The sequence below is a fragment of the Spea bombifrons genome, chromosome 2, assembly GCF_027358695.1.
Source record: "Spea bombifrons isolate aSpeBom1 chromosome 2, aSpeBom1.2.pri, whole genome shotgun sequence".
Lineage (NCBI taxonomy): Eukaryota > Metazoa > Chordata > Amphibia > Anura > Pelobatidae > Spea > Spea bombifrons.
Window position 1 is genome coordinate 70,637,799 of NC_071088.1, and position 16,278 is coordinate 70,654,076.

Below are 16,278 nucleotides of genomic sequence, written 5' to 3' on the forward strand. Positions count from 1 at the left end.
CCTTCTGACGTCAGCAGCACGCCACCAATTTGACAGTTCCTTGCACAGGCTGGACGAATTAGACATCCGCTTTTAACCAAAGCCTATGACTGACAGCTTCATCCTCCAATCAGAATAGTAGAATCGGTCTGCGTCCTAATTAGCTCAGTGGCCAACGCAGGAAATAGGAAACAGGTAAGACAGGTTGTTGTAATGTTCTTTGTATTTATAGCGATAAAACTCATTATTCGACATTAAATTAAAGACGAACAGGGCTCCTTGGGTTTAATGTGTACTTAGACGGTGTTTTGGGGTAAAAGATAAGAAAATATTACATGGCTCATCTGGTATGCACATGAAGGCGATTTAACGTTGAAGTAATGAATAAGAACTGAATGATATGCTGTTTTTCTCACAATAAAGGCTAGTAGGAATTTTATATTTTCATGTAATTTATTTGTTGTTGCTTCTCATTGTATTTTCTGAAATTATGATCCAATATTCAGTATCCTTCCCTGTATTTTACATCTGTTAGAATGTCTTTAACGTCACCCTTTCATTCTGTTTCCTTCTAACAGGACAGGAGGTCCAAAAGTTTAAAATGAAAGGTTTATATTTAATATGAAACCGTGTGTGGATATTGGAGGAGTCCAGTTTCAAATGACTGTGGCTTGATGAATAGTGGCAATCATTTAGAAATTTGGAATACATGTTTATGTGATGCTGTAAGGAGTACGCAATTACAAGATCATGGATAAAGAACCCATTTCCGATGTTCAGTTAGATGAACTGATCACGACGACGACGGCTGCTCCAATCGATCCTTATTTTTCATATAAGGTATGATTTCCCTTTATTACAAAAAAGATATATAATAATACAATTAAAGCTAGCCATGTTTATTTATATCAGACTAAATTCATCAGTTATGACGGAATATCGCAGCTGTCACCTTCATGTGAAACAATAACCCAATATATGTATTTTTTTTTTTATTTACAAAAGTAGAAAATGGATTTAACAAAAAAAAACATTTATTCATGGTTTTACAGATATATCATTTTTACACTATTTGCACCCTTGGTAAGTATGGGCAGAGAATGCTGTAAAAAATTGTTCAACCCTTTGGTCTCTTCTTCAAAAGATACACAATGATGCTCTGATATATATTATAAACCACTTAGGGTCTGATTTAAAAAAAAAATATATATATATTTATATATTGTTTTTAAACCTGGGCCTTGAGGCTCAGGGAAACCCTGTTTGTTATTGTTCTCTTTCTTTTAGAGAGCATAGACAGTGCTTACAAGCATGTCATCTCACTGTATCAGTGCATATGATTGGCTGTAGAACTCCCGTCATGGTGTGGTAGTTAAGAGAGCTGACTCCGCGATTGCGAAACGTTCTTAACTGATCATGTAGGGACATATTTGCCTGATACGTCATTGGTTGCAAAGGGGTTAAAGGGCAGATGGCCTCTTTTGTCTAAATTGATATTTTAGCAAACGCTACCTCATGCCCTGCTCTATGGAAGGTTTTATAACTTCATAAAGCTATATTGGGATAGCTACAAAATAGTGACATCTCGCTATATTCTAAGGAACATAAGTCTGAAGCTGAGGGTTTTTTCTATTTCTGTTGAATCGCGTTCTTTACAGAATCTGTTGGTGCTAGATCTAATAATAATTAAAAAAAAAAAACAAAAAAAAAACCATTACAAGAGGTTCTCCATGTCAAGAAGGCACAGAGCTGGCTGTATGGAGGTCCTAACATTGTGGGGTATCCGTTTATTCAGTACGTGTCCTAGAAAGGAATCCCGATACTAAAGTTCCTAACATGTAACATGACGCTGTCACAATCTTTACCTTTAGCCCTTAATAAAGATTAAATATGTTTGGCTGGCGTTTCTCAGCAGCCATGGCCTTAATAACAGCAGCTGTATAGTGAGGGCATTTTAGAGAGAAGCCCTTTGCTTTTTTTTTTATTTTTTTTTTTACATAGAACTGTTACTGTATAAAATAAAAAAATGCATTAATATTCATGCTTACATTCATTATTATAAATATTGGATGATTGTTCTTGTGACACTTGGAATTCATGCAAGTGTTTTCCTGGGCTCTGAAATCAGTTTAATTTATTTGTTTTGCTTTTGAACAAACTCCAAAGCTTCAGAAAATATGGCTGGCAGCATATTTAAAATTTTTAAAGCTAGTAAATATACTTTTTTATTTGATTGCCGTCTACTGTCTACTAAAATCACCCCAGGCTTCTAGGGTAACAATAAAAAAAAATCCCTAAACATAAACGCATTTGAAATAACCAATTGTTCCAAATTCACTTTTTTTTGGAGAGTTTGGTAGTGAACCAATGTCCACACCTAGGTGAAATAATGCGACACATTTGACCCTGGTTCCTTGACCTGTTCTCCAACGATCTGATGATGTCACTGCAATTTCTGCTCTGTCATTATCACTTTGAATAAATTCCTGTTTGGCAGCATCACTCATAAAATTACTGTTTACATTTTAATGGAATAACAAGACTGATTGTATTTATGGATAATTTAATAGGTATATTACTTCTAGGCCCAAGGTTGTACCAATGTCAGCAGGACAATGCTTGTTGTAGGACCTATTTAATCAGGAAGGTGCTATGCTTCTCGTCAGACCTAACATAAAAACTTGTGAATATTAAATTGTAAATAGATGCAAAGTAATAAAGCAAACTCCATTCGTTTCAAATCTGGGTCTTTCTTTCACTTTTTTCACAAATGTATTGACTTTGTTTTTGGCGACTTCCAAAGTCAGATTTTAACAGTATTTTTCTTAATCTAACAGGACAATCTCATAGGAGCTCTGCTTGCCATTTTTGGACACCTTGTTATCAGTATTGCACTCAACTTACAGGTGAGCACGATGCTAAATAGCGAAAATACCAGAATAATATATAATTACATATTCATTGGCTTTCTACTCTGGTATACTGCAGTCCTTGTAACAGCACAGGATATTTTTTAAAAAGTAGTTTCAGCAGCAAAATGTTACGATCAATAGTGACTATTAAATCACTACTGTTGTGTAGTAGTCATATAAGTTGTTTTTTTTTTGCTTGACTTAGAAATACAGCCATGTACGCCTGGCGGGATCCAAAGATTCTCGATCATATTTCAAGACAAAAACCTGGTGGTGTGGTTTTTTGGTGATGCTAGTTGGAGAGCTTCTTGTGTTTGCCTCCTACGCCTTTGCACCTCTGTCCCTCATTGCACCTCTCAGTGCTGTATCTCTGATAGGTGAGTATTCATAAGGTTTGCTATTGACATTAATTTAATTAACAACACAGCTTCTCGTGTGTGGATAACCAATCTACCAATTTCCATTTTGCCTTCTGCGTCTAATTCGCCCAAACAAAGAAGCAGAGGCTCAGCACGAAACGTTGCCTGTGAAATAAACTCACCTTACCATTTGAGTGCAACTATTTTTGTGCAACTCTGTATTTCACAAACCTACTGAGATTATAAGGAAACTAAATCAAGTTTTTGTATGCTTTTTTTCCCCTTTTAATATAATGAAGTTGATGTCCGAAGGTCTTTCTTAACTCTTGATAAGTTTAGGACAGCGGTAGGATACATCACAGTTTTTTTTCAGAAATAAATGTAACTTCAAATGAGATGGAAATGCTTACGAGTTTAAAATACATTTCTTTGTCTTGTGCAGCCAGCTCAATTATAGGATTTATATTTATTAAGGAGAAGTGGAAACCAAAGGAATTTTTAAGTGAGTATGAAATGTATATGATGTTTAAACATCTTTTCTATGAATCTCGATTCATTCTTAGTCATCGTTTGAGCAATTTGTTTGTATTAACAACATAACTTTAGTATGCAACGGAATCCTACTTTGTCTTCTGGTTAGTACACCCTATAGTGTCTTTACCTTCCCTTCAGATTTCTTCATGGAAGTAGGCATGATACTTAACACCATTTCACCTGCACAATAACTAACTGGATCTTCTCAATTCTGTATGTATGTATTTTCTTTCTTCACCCTTTCCCCTCCAAAGGACGTTATATCTTGTCCTTTCTAGGCTGTGGTTTGGCAATAGTGGGCACCTATTTGCTAATCTCGTTTGGACCCAACAGTCATGAGAAGATGACTGGAGACAATATTGTGAAGCACCTAGTCAGCTGGCAATACCTCCTCTATGTGGTAAGTTGTATTTCAGTCTTATCCACAGTATATCTTTAATTTAAGGAAAAGAAAAAATGTCGGTGCGCTAAGCTAGTCACAGGCTCAAATAATACAAATGTATAATACGAGGCCTACCAAACAGGTGTAAGCATGCTGCAAAAACAGTGTATTGGCTGTACAATGTATACAAAAAACAAAAACTGTCTGCGCTTCTAACCCTAATAAAGTTGGCAACAAATATATAAACATAATATAAATGAGAGGTTTTGGTTATATGAATTGGCCAAAGCATAATTAAGCTCACCCGCCACGTTAAAGGTATCTTTAATTTAACACAAAGACACTTGCCAATCGTAAAATGGACCCCTAGCTTCATACTGTAAAAGGAGAAGGTACTAAAATGTTCATAAATCAAAATAACAGTAAAGAAATTAAATTGCCAACATAAAAGTGTTATTAAATAACCATATCACAAAGCGCTTAAGAAAACTACACCACAACAGTTGTACTGAATGTGTGTCTTATCACCAGAAGTAAATGCACGTTAAAATTGGGGTCTGTTTAACTGAACAGCTACAAAAAGTGGAACTAACCATACGATGGCGTCAAACATTTTCTCATTTAAAGTCACGTGTTGCCTCTTGGGAATTTCATACTGGCATAGAACTAGACTGAACCATATACCTCCATGGGAAAACATATAAACTTAGCCCCAGTGCGATGATAAGTCACTAAGTGCTTTAATGGATTGATAAAAGAGTTTACATGTGATATCAGTGTGTAACACACTGGCATGTTTACTATGGCTGCAATAGCTATATAGTATATCATTCACATCCTGTACTGGAACTTTTCCTTTCTTTGTATTAATCGTATGACCGCGTTTTATAAGGCACCTTTTCTCTATGTTTTTTTAGTCAAAATGTTTGTAACTGCAACTCTCCTGCAAACTGGTCATTTAGCAAATACGCTTATGTGTCTGTCTACATCTAAAGGCACTTCTTAGCAGTTTGAGCCTCTAGGTTTGCAACACACTATTAGATATCAAAATGTACACAAAAATCACTATATCCATCGCAACAGTGCATAAATGTACATGTTTACTGCCTCTAGGATATGTGTGAGTGCCTAATATATATACATGTTGTATAAGAGAAGAAAAACCAATAGTGTACATAACACAACCAACACACAATCGGGAAACGCTGTGCTTAATAAGCCTTAAGTTGTACGTGGTACAAATGTAGATTCACTCAGACTAGGTCACATAGCTAGAAGGGATTCATGTCTGAGATTCTTCCAAATCGTGTGCTTGGCTTTCCAGTTTGTTACAGGAAGAAATAAAAAATGATTAGTATCAGTCTTAATCCAGAATAAAGATGGCATAAACCAAAACACTTATTACATTACATTTTGTGTATATTGCACCAGAAGGTTCATTATAGAAGCCCCTGCTTCTTCTACACTAAAAACAGCACACGTATTCCAGTTTCTGGATTCTCCCTATGTCTTTACCAGTTTGTTTCTAAACATCCAATGTAAAAATGAAGCCAAGATCACTGTTAATATTGCATTTGTGGTATACAAAAAAATATTTATTAGGAAGATTAGAAGATTAGAATTAGAATTGTCAACCTGGTCAAAATAGAGTATACTTGTAAGGCTTTATATTTGGTCTTAGAAAAAACTCTCTTGACCATGACCTGCAACAAAGAATCAAATGTAGTCTGTGGACTAACAATAGTTAAATGCAAGAACGCTGATCTAATGCCTATATGGTTGTTTTTAATAATGCATTCTGTCTTTGCAGCTTGTGGAGATTCTAGCTTTCTGTTCCCTGCTGTACTTCTACAAACAGAAGAACGCTAATTACCTGATAATTATATTGCTGCTGGTAGCGTTGTTGGGTAAGCAAAGTGATGCCATGTAATGGAGTATATGCATACAGCCCATAGGGCAGAGCTATTTTCATATCCTTGGCTAATGTTCATCAGCGCTGAGATCTCTTGCTTTCTCATAATGGATACAGTTCCTCACAGGCTTTGTTTTTTTATTTGTTTGTATAATTTTACACTTTACACTTTACATTTACAGTATAATAAGTGAGAGGTTCAGTAATTACTGTCATAGTAAGTACAGTACCAGACATTATGAATGGTGAACAATATGTTTGAGTACCATGGAAAGGTAGTTCTTTCCAGGTGGAAAGTTTTGGTGTAAGCAATTGAACATGTATGTTTCTCTTAAGTGTCTAATTTATTTTTTTCTGAATTGTTTGCTAACAAACCTCTGGTCTTTTGCTTAAAATATCTCATTCATTCACTTAGCCTTTTTTGCTTTTGAGTGATGAAAGCAGAAGGGGCATGTTAGTTATTGCATAACATTAGATGTGTGACAAAAAACTTTCCAACTCTTTGAGTTTAGAAATTATGAAGCTGGAGGGATTGCCCATCTGATCCCGTATGCGAAAGGGCACACAGACATACTGGACCTTGTAGGCCTTGCCAATTAAACATTTCACTCTTAATTAGCTCGCCATTACTTGTTCTTGCACACAATGTTAACTATTTATTTTTTGGCCATTTCTTGTTGCCATATTTTCTCTCCTCATCTGAAATACTTTTAAGGACGCCTGTGTAGAGGAGCCAATGCGTTTAAAGGGACATGTGTTTCAGATTAGATTGGATGCCATGCTGCTCCCAATGTGACAGTATTGCATGCTGTGGAATACAATGTGCCTTATAGAGTTATTCTGGCCAGTCACCATGGAAACCAATGGACTGTCCATGCTGATTGCTTATTTTATACCACATTTGTTAGAGAACCTCATAGGTAACAATTGTTGGTGTATTATACCGTATTTGCTCGATTATAAGACGACCCCCCAAAATCTAAATATTAATTTAGGAAAAAAAAAAACAAAAAGCCTGAATATAAGACGACCCTATAGGAAAAAAAGTTTTACTAGTAAATATTAATTCATGTAAACAATTTTTTCATATTTAATAAAAGCTGTGATTGAGAAAAATATATATTTTTTTATTTCCTTTCATTTGCCAACCTGCCCCCCAGTTATCACATCTGCCACCAGAAATGCCTTATACCCCCTATTTGCCAGTCTGCCCCATGATGTGCCTTTTAACCCTCTATATGCCACTGCCTCCAGAAATATCTTATACCCTCCTATATGCCACTCTGCCCCATGATATGCCTTTTAACCCCCTATATGCCAGAGTGGCATATAGGGGGTTACTTCTGCAGGGGCCCGGCTGTGCGAGCAACTTCTCTGGCCCCGCCCCCAGAGGAAGGAGGGGGGAGGCAGAGTTATGTGACACTCTTCTAGCTTCCTGTTCTCCTGCCGCTGGTAAAAGAGAAGCTGCTCGCGACCAAAGCACCGGTAAGCAGCCTGGCCCCAGCGGAGGCCTGATTATAAGACGACCTCGATTATAAGAGGAGGGGTATTTTTCAGAGCATTTGCTCTGAAAAAAACCTCGTCTTATAATCGAGCAAATACGGTATTTAAAACACAGTTGCAAATAAGAAAATATCGTTAGGAGTATACACAGTGTTCATTTTTTCCCTTATGTTATTTTCAATTAACACAAAGACATAGAGTTAATTGAGATTAGGGAATGTATATTATATACATGTGTTCCTCGCTTTATGATAGCAATATACATTCACTACATTGACTTGATTACTCAAGAATGATACAGGTAACCGTACATGTGGTGATATGTGAGTTCGACTTACAATATTCTCAACTTATGATGGGCACCTTTGTAAGTCAAGGAGCATCTGTATCCATTTATTTTTCTGTAGATGTTAAAGCCCATTTTTGTTCCATACAGTACTTTTGCTTTGTTGAAGCATTGTGTGAAATTATATATTGTTTATTTTTAGGATCAGCTACAGTAGTCACTGTAAAAGCATTAGCTGGTATGATTATCGTGTCTATACGGGATACCTTACAACTTGGATATCCAATTTTCTACATCATGTTGGTATGCATGGTGGCAACAGCTGTTGCACAAGCTTCGTAAGTTATTTTGCATTGTGGACTTTTAGACTGTCAACCTAGGATGAATAGGCTTATTTTGAAAGCTACTGTCACTCATACACAGTGGTCCTATGAAGAACTGACCCATTCTATATTTCACTTGGAACACATTGACTATTTGTGATTTTAATTTTAGCTGAAAGTCCAAGACTGTAAATGCCAATATTCCACTGCTATTTGTAGTTTTGGGATTTGATCCTTTAAAAGGGAAATCCCTAGGGACAAAGGTATTTTTCCTTAAGCATGACATGTCATTGTTGTCAGTCATCAGATATTCTCGGTGACTTTCCCTGCTCTAACACCACACTGAGCTAATTCTTTATGGCAATCCTAATGAAGTCCGTTCCTCCCTAGGCTATCATTAGTCAGAGAGCCTGGCTAGGGGGTTCAGACTCTGCCACTAATGCGTAGGGAAGTCATAGAGTCGAAATGCTCAATTCCATAAAAAGGACCAGTGTGTTATAGCTCACTATCTCTCTTTTTTTTCCTACAGATTTCTTGCTCAGGCAGCCCAGCTGTATGATTCTGCTCTGATTGCAAGTGTTAATTACATCTTATCCACAACGATAGCTATTTCTGCAGGTAAGCACCAATAGCGGAAATCAAGAAGCTGTGATTTGCTTGCCAGTCGAGAGCAATATGTAGATAAGCAGCCACAATTACATTTTGTAAGGGAAAAAGACTACACTTTTATGTGCGTCCCTACATTTTGGACTTTCATGGAAAACAAGGAAGTTTCTAGCTGTGCTAACATAATTGCAAAAAGGCTTTTTGATGATCAATTAACCTTATGAACTTTAACTTGGATTAGTTAACACAAGGTGCCGTCGGAACACAGGAGTGATGGTTGCTGATAAAGGTCCTCTGTACGTCTATGAAGACATTCGGTTAAAATCATCCATTTCCAGCTATTATAGTCATTTACAACAGACATCGAAACTGTATTTCTGATCCATTTCATGTTATTTAATAACCAATTTTTTTTTTCTTTCATAAACAAGGAAATATCTAAGTGACCCGAATCTTTTGAGCGATAGTGTAGAAATATAGATTACACAAGTTGTAGTGCTATGAAAAAACATTTAACTCTTGTCACTTGTCACTTAAATTGTTATTATTATTTCCATCTCTTTTCAGGAGCAGTATTTTATTTAGACTTCCGTGAAGAAGATGTACTTCACATGTGTTTGTTCGCTCTGGGGTAAGAAATTACATCAGCATGTGTCATATAACTGGAAACTTCAGTAGTAATTTTATAAATATATGTTTGCATCCTTACCAATAAAATGCAAAACAAAAGTTTAGTTGTATATGCTGTTTTTAACTCTTATATAGTCTGACATTTCATCATTTAAGTGGGATTCTAGCCATTATTCTTGCCATTATTCTTGCCAAAACAGAGGGAGGTTATGTACTGCCTCTCCAGTTTCACAAAGCATTTGTGTAATCCACAATAACAGATATTGTTAACCTAATGTTGGTTCAGTCCAGATCCCATGAATGTTCTACGTTCCTCCCTGAGAAATTAGGTTCCTTTTATTTATCACCAAAAATTGCCAAGGTCCAAATGGACAGTGCTGATCATGACAGCCCATCTGTGGAAAAATGCTTAGGTCGTTGCTATGTGGTTTTATTGTAGGCTATTGGCCCCTTTGCATTAAATCAAAGGATCTGGAAACCTTTCGCTCACAAGTCTCAAAAAAAAACAATATATAATATTTTGAAATCAAAGATATACACCTTTATTTGAGATCCCAGTTCATTGCAGTTTAATCTGTTTATGGAAAGGGCTTCTGCCGTGGCGGTTAATCAACAAAAATGTACAATGTGGCTATGTCTACGCAGCACATGCATTTCAGCATCAACTATACAATAATGAAATATCTGCTAATAGTCGGCGTTATAATTATTCATCCAATTAAATATAGACTGTATATATTAAAGAATAATTTTACTTTTATCTTCTGCACATTATGTATGGTTGGTGAGTGTATAAAAATCTGTAATGGGATTTAATCCACAGGTGTCTTATTGCCTTCCTTGGAGTCTTCCTTAGCACAAGGAATAGGAAGAAAACGAAAGCCTTTGAACCATATATAACGATGAACACTATGCCAGGTAACATCATTTGTCAACTTTTGCCACACTTCATTGCATAGGTTGCTGCCCTTGATTTAAAAAATAAAAATAAAAAAATTAAAGGACCAGATTCCATGAAAAGATATTGATGTTTAGGTTTCTAGCATCTCCATGAACTGCAGGCTTTCAGAATTTGTGTGTTTAGTATTTTAGTAGTATTTTAGATTAATTGTTTATGGGAGACTGTTCATAATACTAATATTTGGTTGTTAATTTTTTTTATTCAGCAGAATTGTGGAAACACTTGTCAGACAGCTTGGTGTGCTATTACGCATTGTGATTGTGTTGTTGGTTATTATCATGCACAGTGGCAGCTTATAGCTCCACGTACTACAGGATTGTCTAGTCAAACTGTTAAAGGTGCAACTTCTATGTTCTGTATCTTTTCAAAATGAAGTCCAGCAAATGAGAATTCTCTTGTGTTATTTTGCAGGTCTGCAAACCACACATGACAATGGCAGTGTTATTCAGCCTGATTTTGGAAGCTCATTTTCGTATGGCGCTCTTGCTAGCAATGACAGCATATCTGAAATCTACGCACCTGCCACACTTCCTGTTGTTACAGAGGAAGCATCTTCCACCTTGCCTTATAAAGTGCTAGACCACAATAAGACTGAGTAGGGTTACTGACTTTTTTTCTTGCACTGCGGGAACATATTCAGAGTTGCATTCCATTTTCCCTCGTATATAAGGGTTATTTTGAACATTTTATTATCACTGTCATAATTTATTTTTCAAGACCTAAGCCTAAATGAATGTGTCTGACGTGTGGAAATCTGCTTTGCTTTCTTGTTGACAATGTTGTGATCTTTGGAATAACTAATGTGGATTCTTAGACCAGAGAGGCTTAGCCAGAATGCCCCCCTTACTGTAGATGTGTGAAATAGACCAAGAACATGGAACTTTTGCTGGATTACAGATCTATGAACGAAATTATTGCCAAAGAACTCAACTGTTTGTTGAAGAGATGAATGCTATGGTCAAGTCAGCACTGGAGAGCAATAGAGTAAAATTAGTGCATTTTTGACTTTTGCTTTATTCTAACAAATTACTTGAGACTGTTGCTCAAAGGTGCAAGTCTCCCTTTAGGCAGTTCTGTACAGCCTAGTAACCATTGGATAATAATTGGGGGTAATGTACAATGGTCATAGTGGTCTTATCAACATTCAGAAAACATTCTGATGATCACTTCTGCTTTTCTTGTTGATGGCCCACAGACACATGGAGGTTGACTTATGGTAAAGCTAGTACCCTCTGGTCTAGTCTCTAAAATTGATCCTTGACGCTGCCAGTATTCATACATTGTGACAAACTAACTGCTCTTCAGAGCTATGTACCACTTGAGCATCCTGACAAATCTGGTGCGGATTAGCTGCTCTGTCGTTATCATGTAAATATTGAACAGGCTTTTAAGTTGTGTGTTTCAGAATGTTTTATGTTACTTGGTGGTAGTGGCAAATGATTAGGCAAATATTAAAAATCTAATCTTTAACAAATCGCAGGCAGTGTGGTACTCTGTTAGGTTGGTGAAGATATTTTAAAACTCCCATGCCATTCATAGGTAGCATTACCCTATAAGATACCTCTTAATACCTCAGTTGATCCGTTGTACCCTAAATGAGGACCAATACATCAATTTAAGTTTAGCATATCTTAAAATAAAAATGTAAGCGTACACAGTTTGTGCATACTTAAATCCACTCCATAAGCCTTTCTTGACCCATATTGGTTACTTTGTTCTATGTCCTGTTGCTTTCTGGCTTCCATCTGGTAATGCAATACATGTTTCTTTCATACCATTTTTCTGCTTTTTTTTTTCTCCAGTGAATTATTTATACTGTTAATATGGTCAAACCTGTCTTCCTTAGGAAATTAGGAGTTTCTAATAGAGAATACCTGTAAATGACTGTAATATAAATAATACTGATGCAAGAAAGCCAAAACAACGTCTCACTGTGCTGGCATAATTTGCATCTTAGCTGCTTTAAAATCTCATCTGCAATTTTACAAATGGAATTAAAGTTGGTAGTTTTTGTATATACTATATTATTGGCCTGTTGTTTATTCACTATTTTCTTAAATCACAGCACACTTGTTGGGAATAATTAATAATATTAGATATTAGAAGTGTTTTGGGTTTCCTGATTAGGAAATGTAATGAAACCCCTCATTAATGCTCTCCGAGAGCTCTAGACTGAACATCTAAACGTTGCTATTTTTTTCCCTAGGATTGTTCTTGATACTGGTGTGGTTTGACAATATAATCTTATATTACCATTTGAATTTTTTTACAAGCTAAACGTGCACCTATAATCCAAACAGGAGTGAATTAACAGAAAGGGCAATAGCCCCAAGGCCCCTGGTGGAAAGGGGCCCTTACTTGCTGCTTACGTACTGCAGTGCAAGGAAACCCTTATGTTACATAATATTCCTCTGGCTGTGAAAGCAGACAGGATCTTTTCAGGTCTAATACTGTGCAACATGTTATAGCAGTGTTGCCCGACAGTCTTCAAAGCACACCCACTGTTATTTTTGTCTTGCTGTTTGATTGTTTGATCACAATGTGGCAATAACTAAATTGTGTGCCGTTAATGTGCCTTAAGGGCTGCAAACCCAATCCTGACACCGAGGCATCCAGCAACATATAAAAAAATGTAGGGGCCCCGTACGATCGTTCCTAGGAGCAGTCATATTCACCATAATGAAAGGCTCCTTTTAATTTTGGCGGCGCCCAACTCTTAAAAAAAAAAAAAAAAAAAAACTTAGGAGGCGATCAACGAATACCTCCTAAGATTAGCCAGTGTTGCTAAAATGCCTCTATAGAGAGGCATTCAGGGACACAAAAAAGTAAGGGGGCCCATTGGATCGCTCCTAGGAGCATTTAAAACAGGTACCTGCTAGGCCTCTAACAAGATGGTGGTGCCCCTTTAAAAATAAGAGTTCCCAGAGGGTCTTCCAGACTCCTGAGAACATTGAGATCCCCCTGCAGGTTGACTACAGGTACATGCAGGTACATGGAGCCCAGGACACTAATCAGTATGTGGTCAGTGAAATAAAAAAAAAATTAAAATTGAAAATGTAAAAATAGTTAAAAAAAATAAAAATACTAATAATAATAAAATAAATAAAATTTAAAAATAAAAAACACCCCAGTGATTTTACCATTAAATCAGAAGGGGGATCATCTACTTCAAAGAAAATATGTCCAAACTTTTTTATGAGCAAGTCCTAAAATTGGGACAATATCTTGTAATAATAATCCTGCCATGAAAAGAGTTCAAATACCAGCATTTGAAATACCCAAGGGTGTCTAGTTTTCAAAAATATATAGTTTTATGGGGTAAATTGAATTGGCTGGGTTCAAAGATGTCACAAATAGGGCATAGGCGCAAACTGTCAGATGTCAAGATTTATAAAAACAATTGTGCACCTACCAAATGTGACCGTTTAGCCCCCAAACAACCTATGCATGACCAGTTTTGGAAGAAAAAAAAAAGTTTGGAAATGGCAATATGCCATATAACTTGCAAAAAAACTTGAAAATATTGGGCACTTCTAAACAAATAGTAGAATGTATTTAGCACATTTTTTCATTAGCTTTTGTAGATGAGTAAAAGATTTTTCAAACAAAAGTAGGAAAAAGTGCTTTTTTCAATTTTCCACCATATTTTATAAAATATTTTTATAGTAAATTAGATGATATGCTCAAAATAATAGCATCTAAAGAAAGCTCTCTCTCTCTCTCTCTCTCTCTCTCTCTCTCTCTCTCTCTCTCTCTCTCTCTCTCTCTCTCTCTCTCTCTCTCTCTCTCTCTCTCTCTCTCTCTCTCTCTCTCTCTCTCTCTCTCTCTCTCTCTCTCTCTCTCCAACGTTCAACCGCAAAACTTTATTCAAATCTTCATCGTTTATTATTATCGATTTTATCGATTCGTTGTTTCAGGTCTAGCTGCCATTATACATAACCTGTGCAAAAAATCCTAATGCAAACAGGAAAAAAAACAATGTTCCACGTGAAATAATAATAAAATTAATACTTCCCCACACTAAAAGCAGCTTCCACAAACACTCTTCCTTAAAGTGTGAACAAAGTTCAACAGCAAACAGTGGAGCGCATATACATGGGGGAACAAAAATAAATACCAATAGTGTAATATATAAATCAAATAGTAATTAAATGAGGTGTAAGATCCACTCACAAAAGGGCTGGATACATGAAGCTCATCAAAACGGACTCTGGATACACTTGAATGTAAAATAAAATCTTGGAAGCTGTAAGACCAAGGAGAACCACAATGGTGCAGTATCTTTAAGCCGCAATGGAATAAATCAAAATTGCACTTACATAAATGAAGTGGCACAACTCAAAGAGTGATGTGCAAATGCCAGATAAATGGGATACTCCGGTAGACAGCTGTAAAATATCGAATTTTTATTGGTCTCGACGCGTTTCGCCGATAGCACGTCGGCTTCTTCAGGAGACAATAAACCAAACAAAATAAAATAAAAACAGAATAAAATCGAATTAACCGTTCAAAATGTCCGTAGTCCGTGTTATATGGGTGCTTCCGAGTACGTCATCACGTTATGTGCGTAGAGGAACGAGTCCTGGCGGCGTCATCACGTCAATGCGCGTCGTGACGCCACTACGTCCCTGTAGGTATCCGTGGATGCCTTCATTCGCCGTTGCGGTTGCCGCACACGGCAAACAAACAAAATACAATTCCGGGTTGAATGAGGAAGGACACAGCGGCTTGCTCAAAGGTCCCAACACGGAACGCTCTCGGGGCACAAACACAGACATATTTCCCTTTAGCATCCCACACATGTGGTGTTCGAAATAAAAGAGATTAAAATCAGAAACATGCTCCATTTGTCTTTTTAAATATATACATAACTAAAATCAAGAGCAAAAGGGAGAATTGATATACTATAGACAGTATTAACATTAAAAAGGGGAGGATAATCGATACAAGTACCAGGTAAGTAATAAGTGTAGAGATTCAACTACAGCAATACATATTTATAAAGTGCATTATGTATACTAATTGCACATTCCTGCGCTAAACCCCGATTATAGGCGGCCTATATTCGGGCAAATACAGTATTTTGCCATACGTCGGTCCAGCCATTATTCCCCTTTCCTGTAAACAGTGTACACATGTCAACTATTTATTGCTTTTTCAAGGAGAGAGAGCTTTCTTTTGATAGCATAGTTGGATGATTAGCAGAAAATTCAGGATGAGAATTGAGATTTCAAGGAGGGCGATACAGCCTCCCCTGCCAGCACTTTCCACGGGGGGGAATGCCGGCACGGGAGACTGTCTAAGCGCATTGCGCAGACGTTCACTGGCTGCGGCGATGCGTGTAAACCACCTCCGCTGCCGGCGCGTCTGCTCGATGTGCTTTAACAATATCCCTTGCCGTGACTTCCCACGGGGGGAGTGCCGGCACCGGAAGTTGTCTATGCGTATTGCGCAGATGTCCCGGGAGTCTGCATTGGTAAGTCTGGGGGGGGATATCTAGGGGGCAGAGTGGCAGCATATCTCGGGGGGGGGACAGAGTGGCAGCATATCTCGGGGAGGGGGGGCAGAGTGGCAGCATATCTTGGGGGGAGGGCAGAGTGGCAGCATATCTCGGGGGGGACAGAGTGGCAGCATATCTCGGGGGGAGGGCAGAGTGGCAGCAAATCTGGGGTGGGCAGAATGGCAGCATATCTATTTTTCTTTTAAAAAAACCACCTAAGTTTTAGGGTGCGGCCTATAATCGGGCCAATACGGTATATCCGGGAGTTAAGTCAATTTTGAATACTTGCATTGGATAACCTAATATATATATTAGTATATATTTTTGTATGGGAATAGCGCTATATTTATAATAATATTTAAGTGTGTGTGTCTGAGTATGTTAGTGCTGA

General features: G+C 37.2%; 1 protein-coding gene across 2 annotated transcripts; it reads left to right on the forward strand.

The window, feature by feature from the left end:
* The first annotated feature begins 149 nt into the window (after positions 1 to 149).
* Positions 150 to 12,409, forward strand: NIPAL3 (NIPA like domain containing 3). 2 transcript variants are annotated; one of them, XM_053454700.1, is made up of 12 exons: positions 150 to 183; positions 566 to 819; positions 2,817 to 2,885; positions 3,097 to 3,268; positions 3,693 to 3,752; positions 4,039 to 4,184; positions 5,977 to 6,073; positions 8,070 to 8,205; positions 8,720 to 8,808; positions 9,364 to 9,427; positions 10,250 to 10,344; positions 10,799 to 12,409. In XM_053454700.1, the coding sequence occupies exons 2-12, from the start codon at positions 730 to 732 to the stop codon at positions 10,984 to 10,986; spliced, it is 1,206 nt and encodes a 401-aa protein (XP_053310675.1). In that variant the 5' UTR covers positions 150 to 183; positions 566 to 729; the 3' UTR covers positions 10,987 to 12,409. The 2 variants fall into 2 exon arrangements, with proteins under 2 accessions (XP_053310675.1, XP_053310676.1); XM_053454701.1 differs by having other exon boundaries at positions 4,063 to 4,184.
* The last annotated feature ends 3,869 nt before the right edge of the window (positions 12,410 to 16,278 follow it).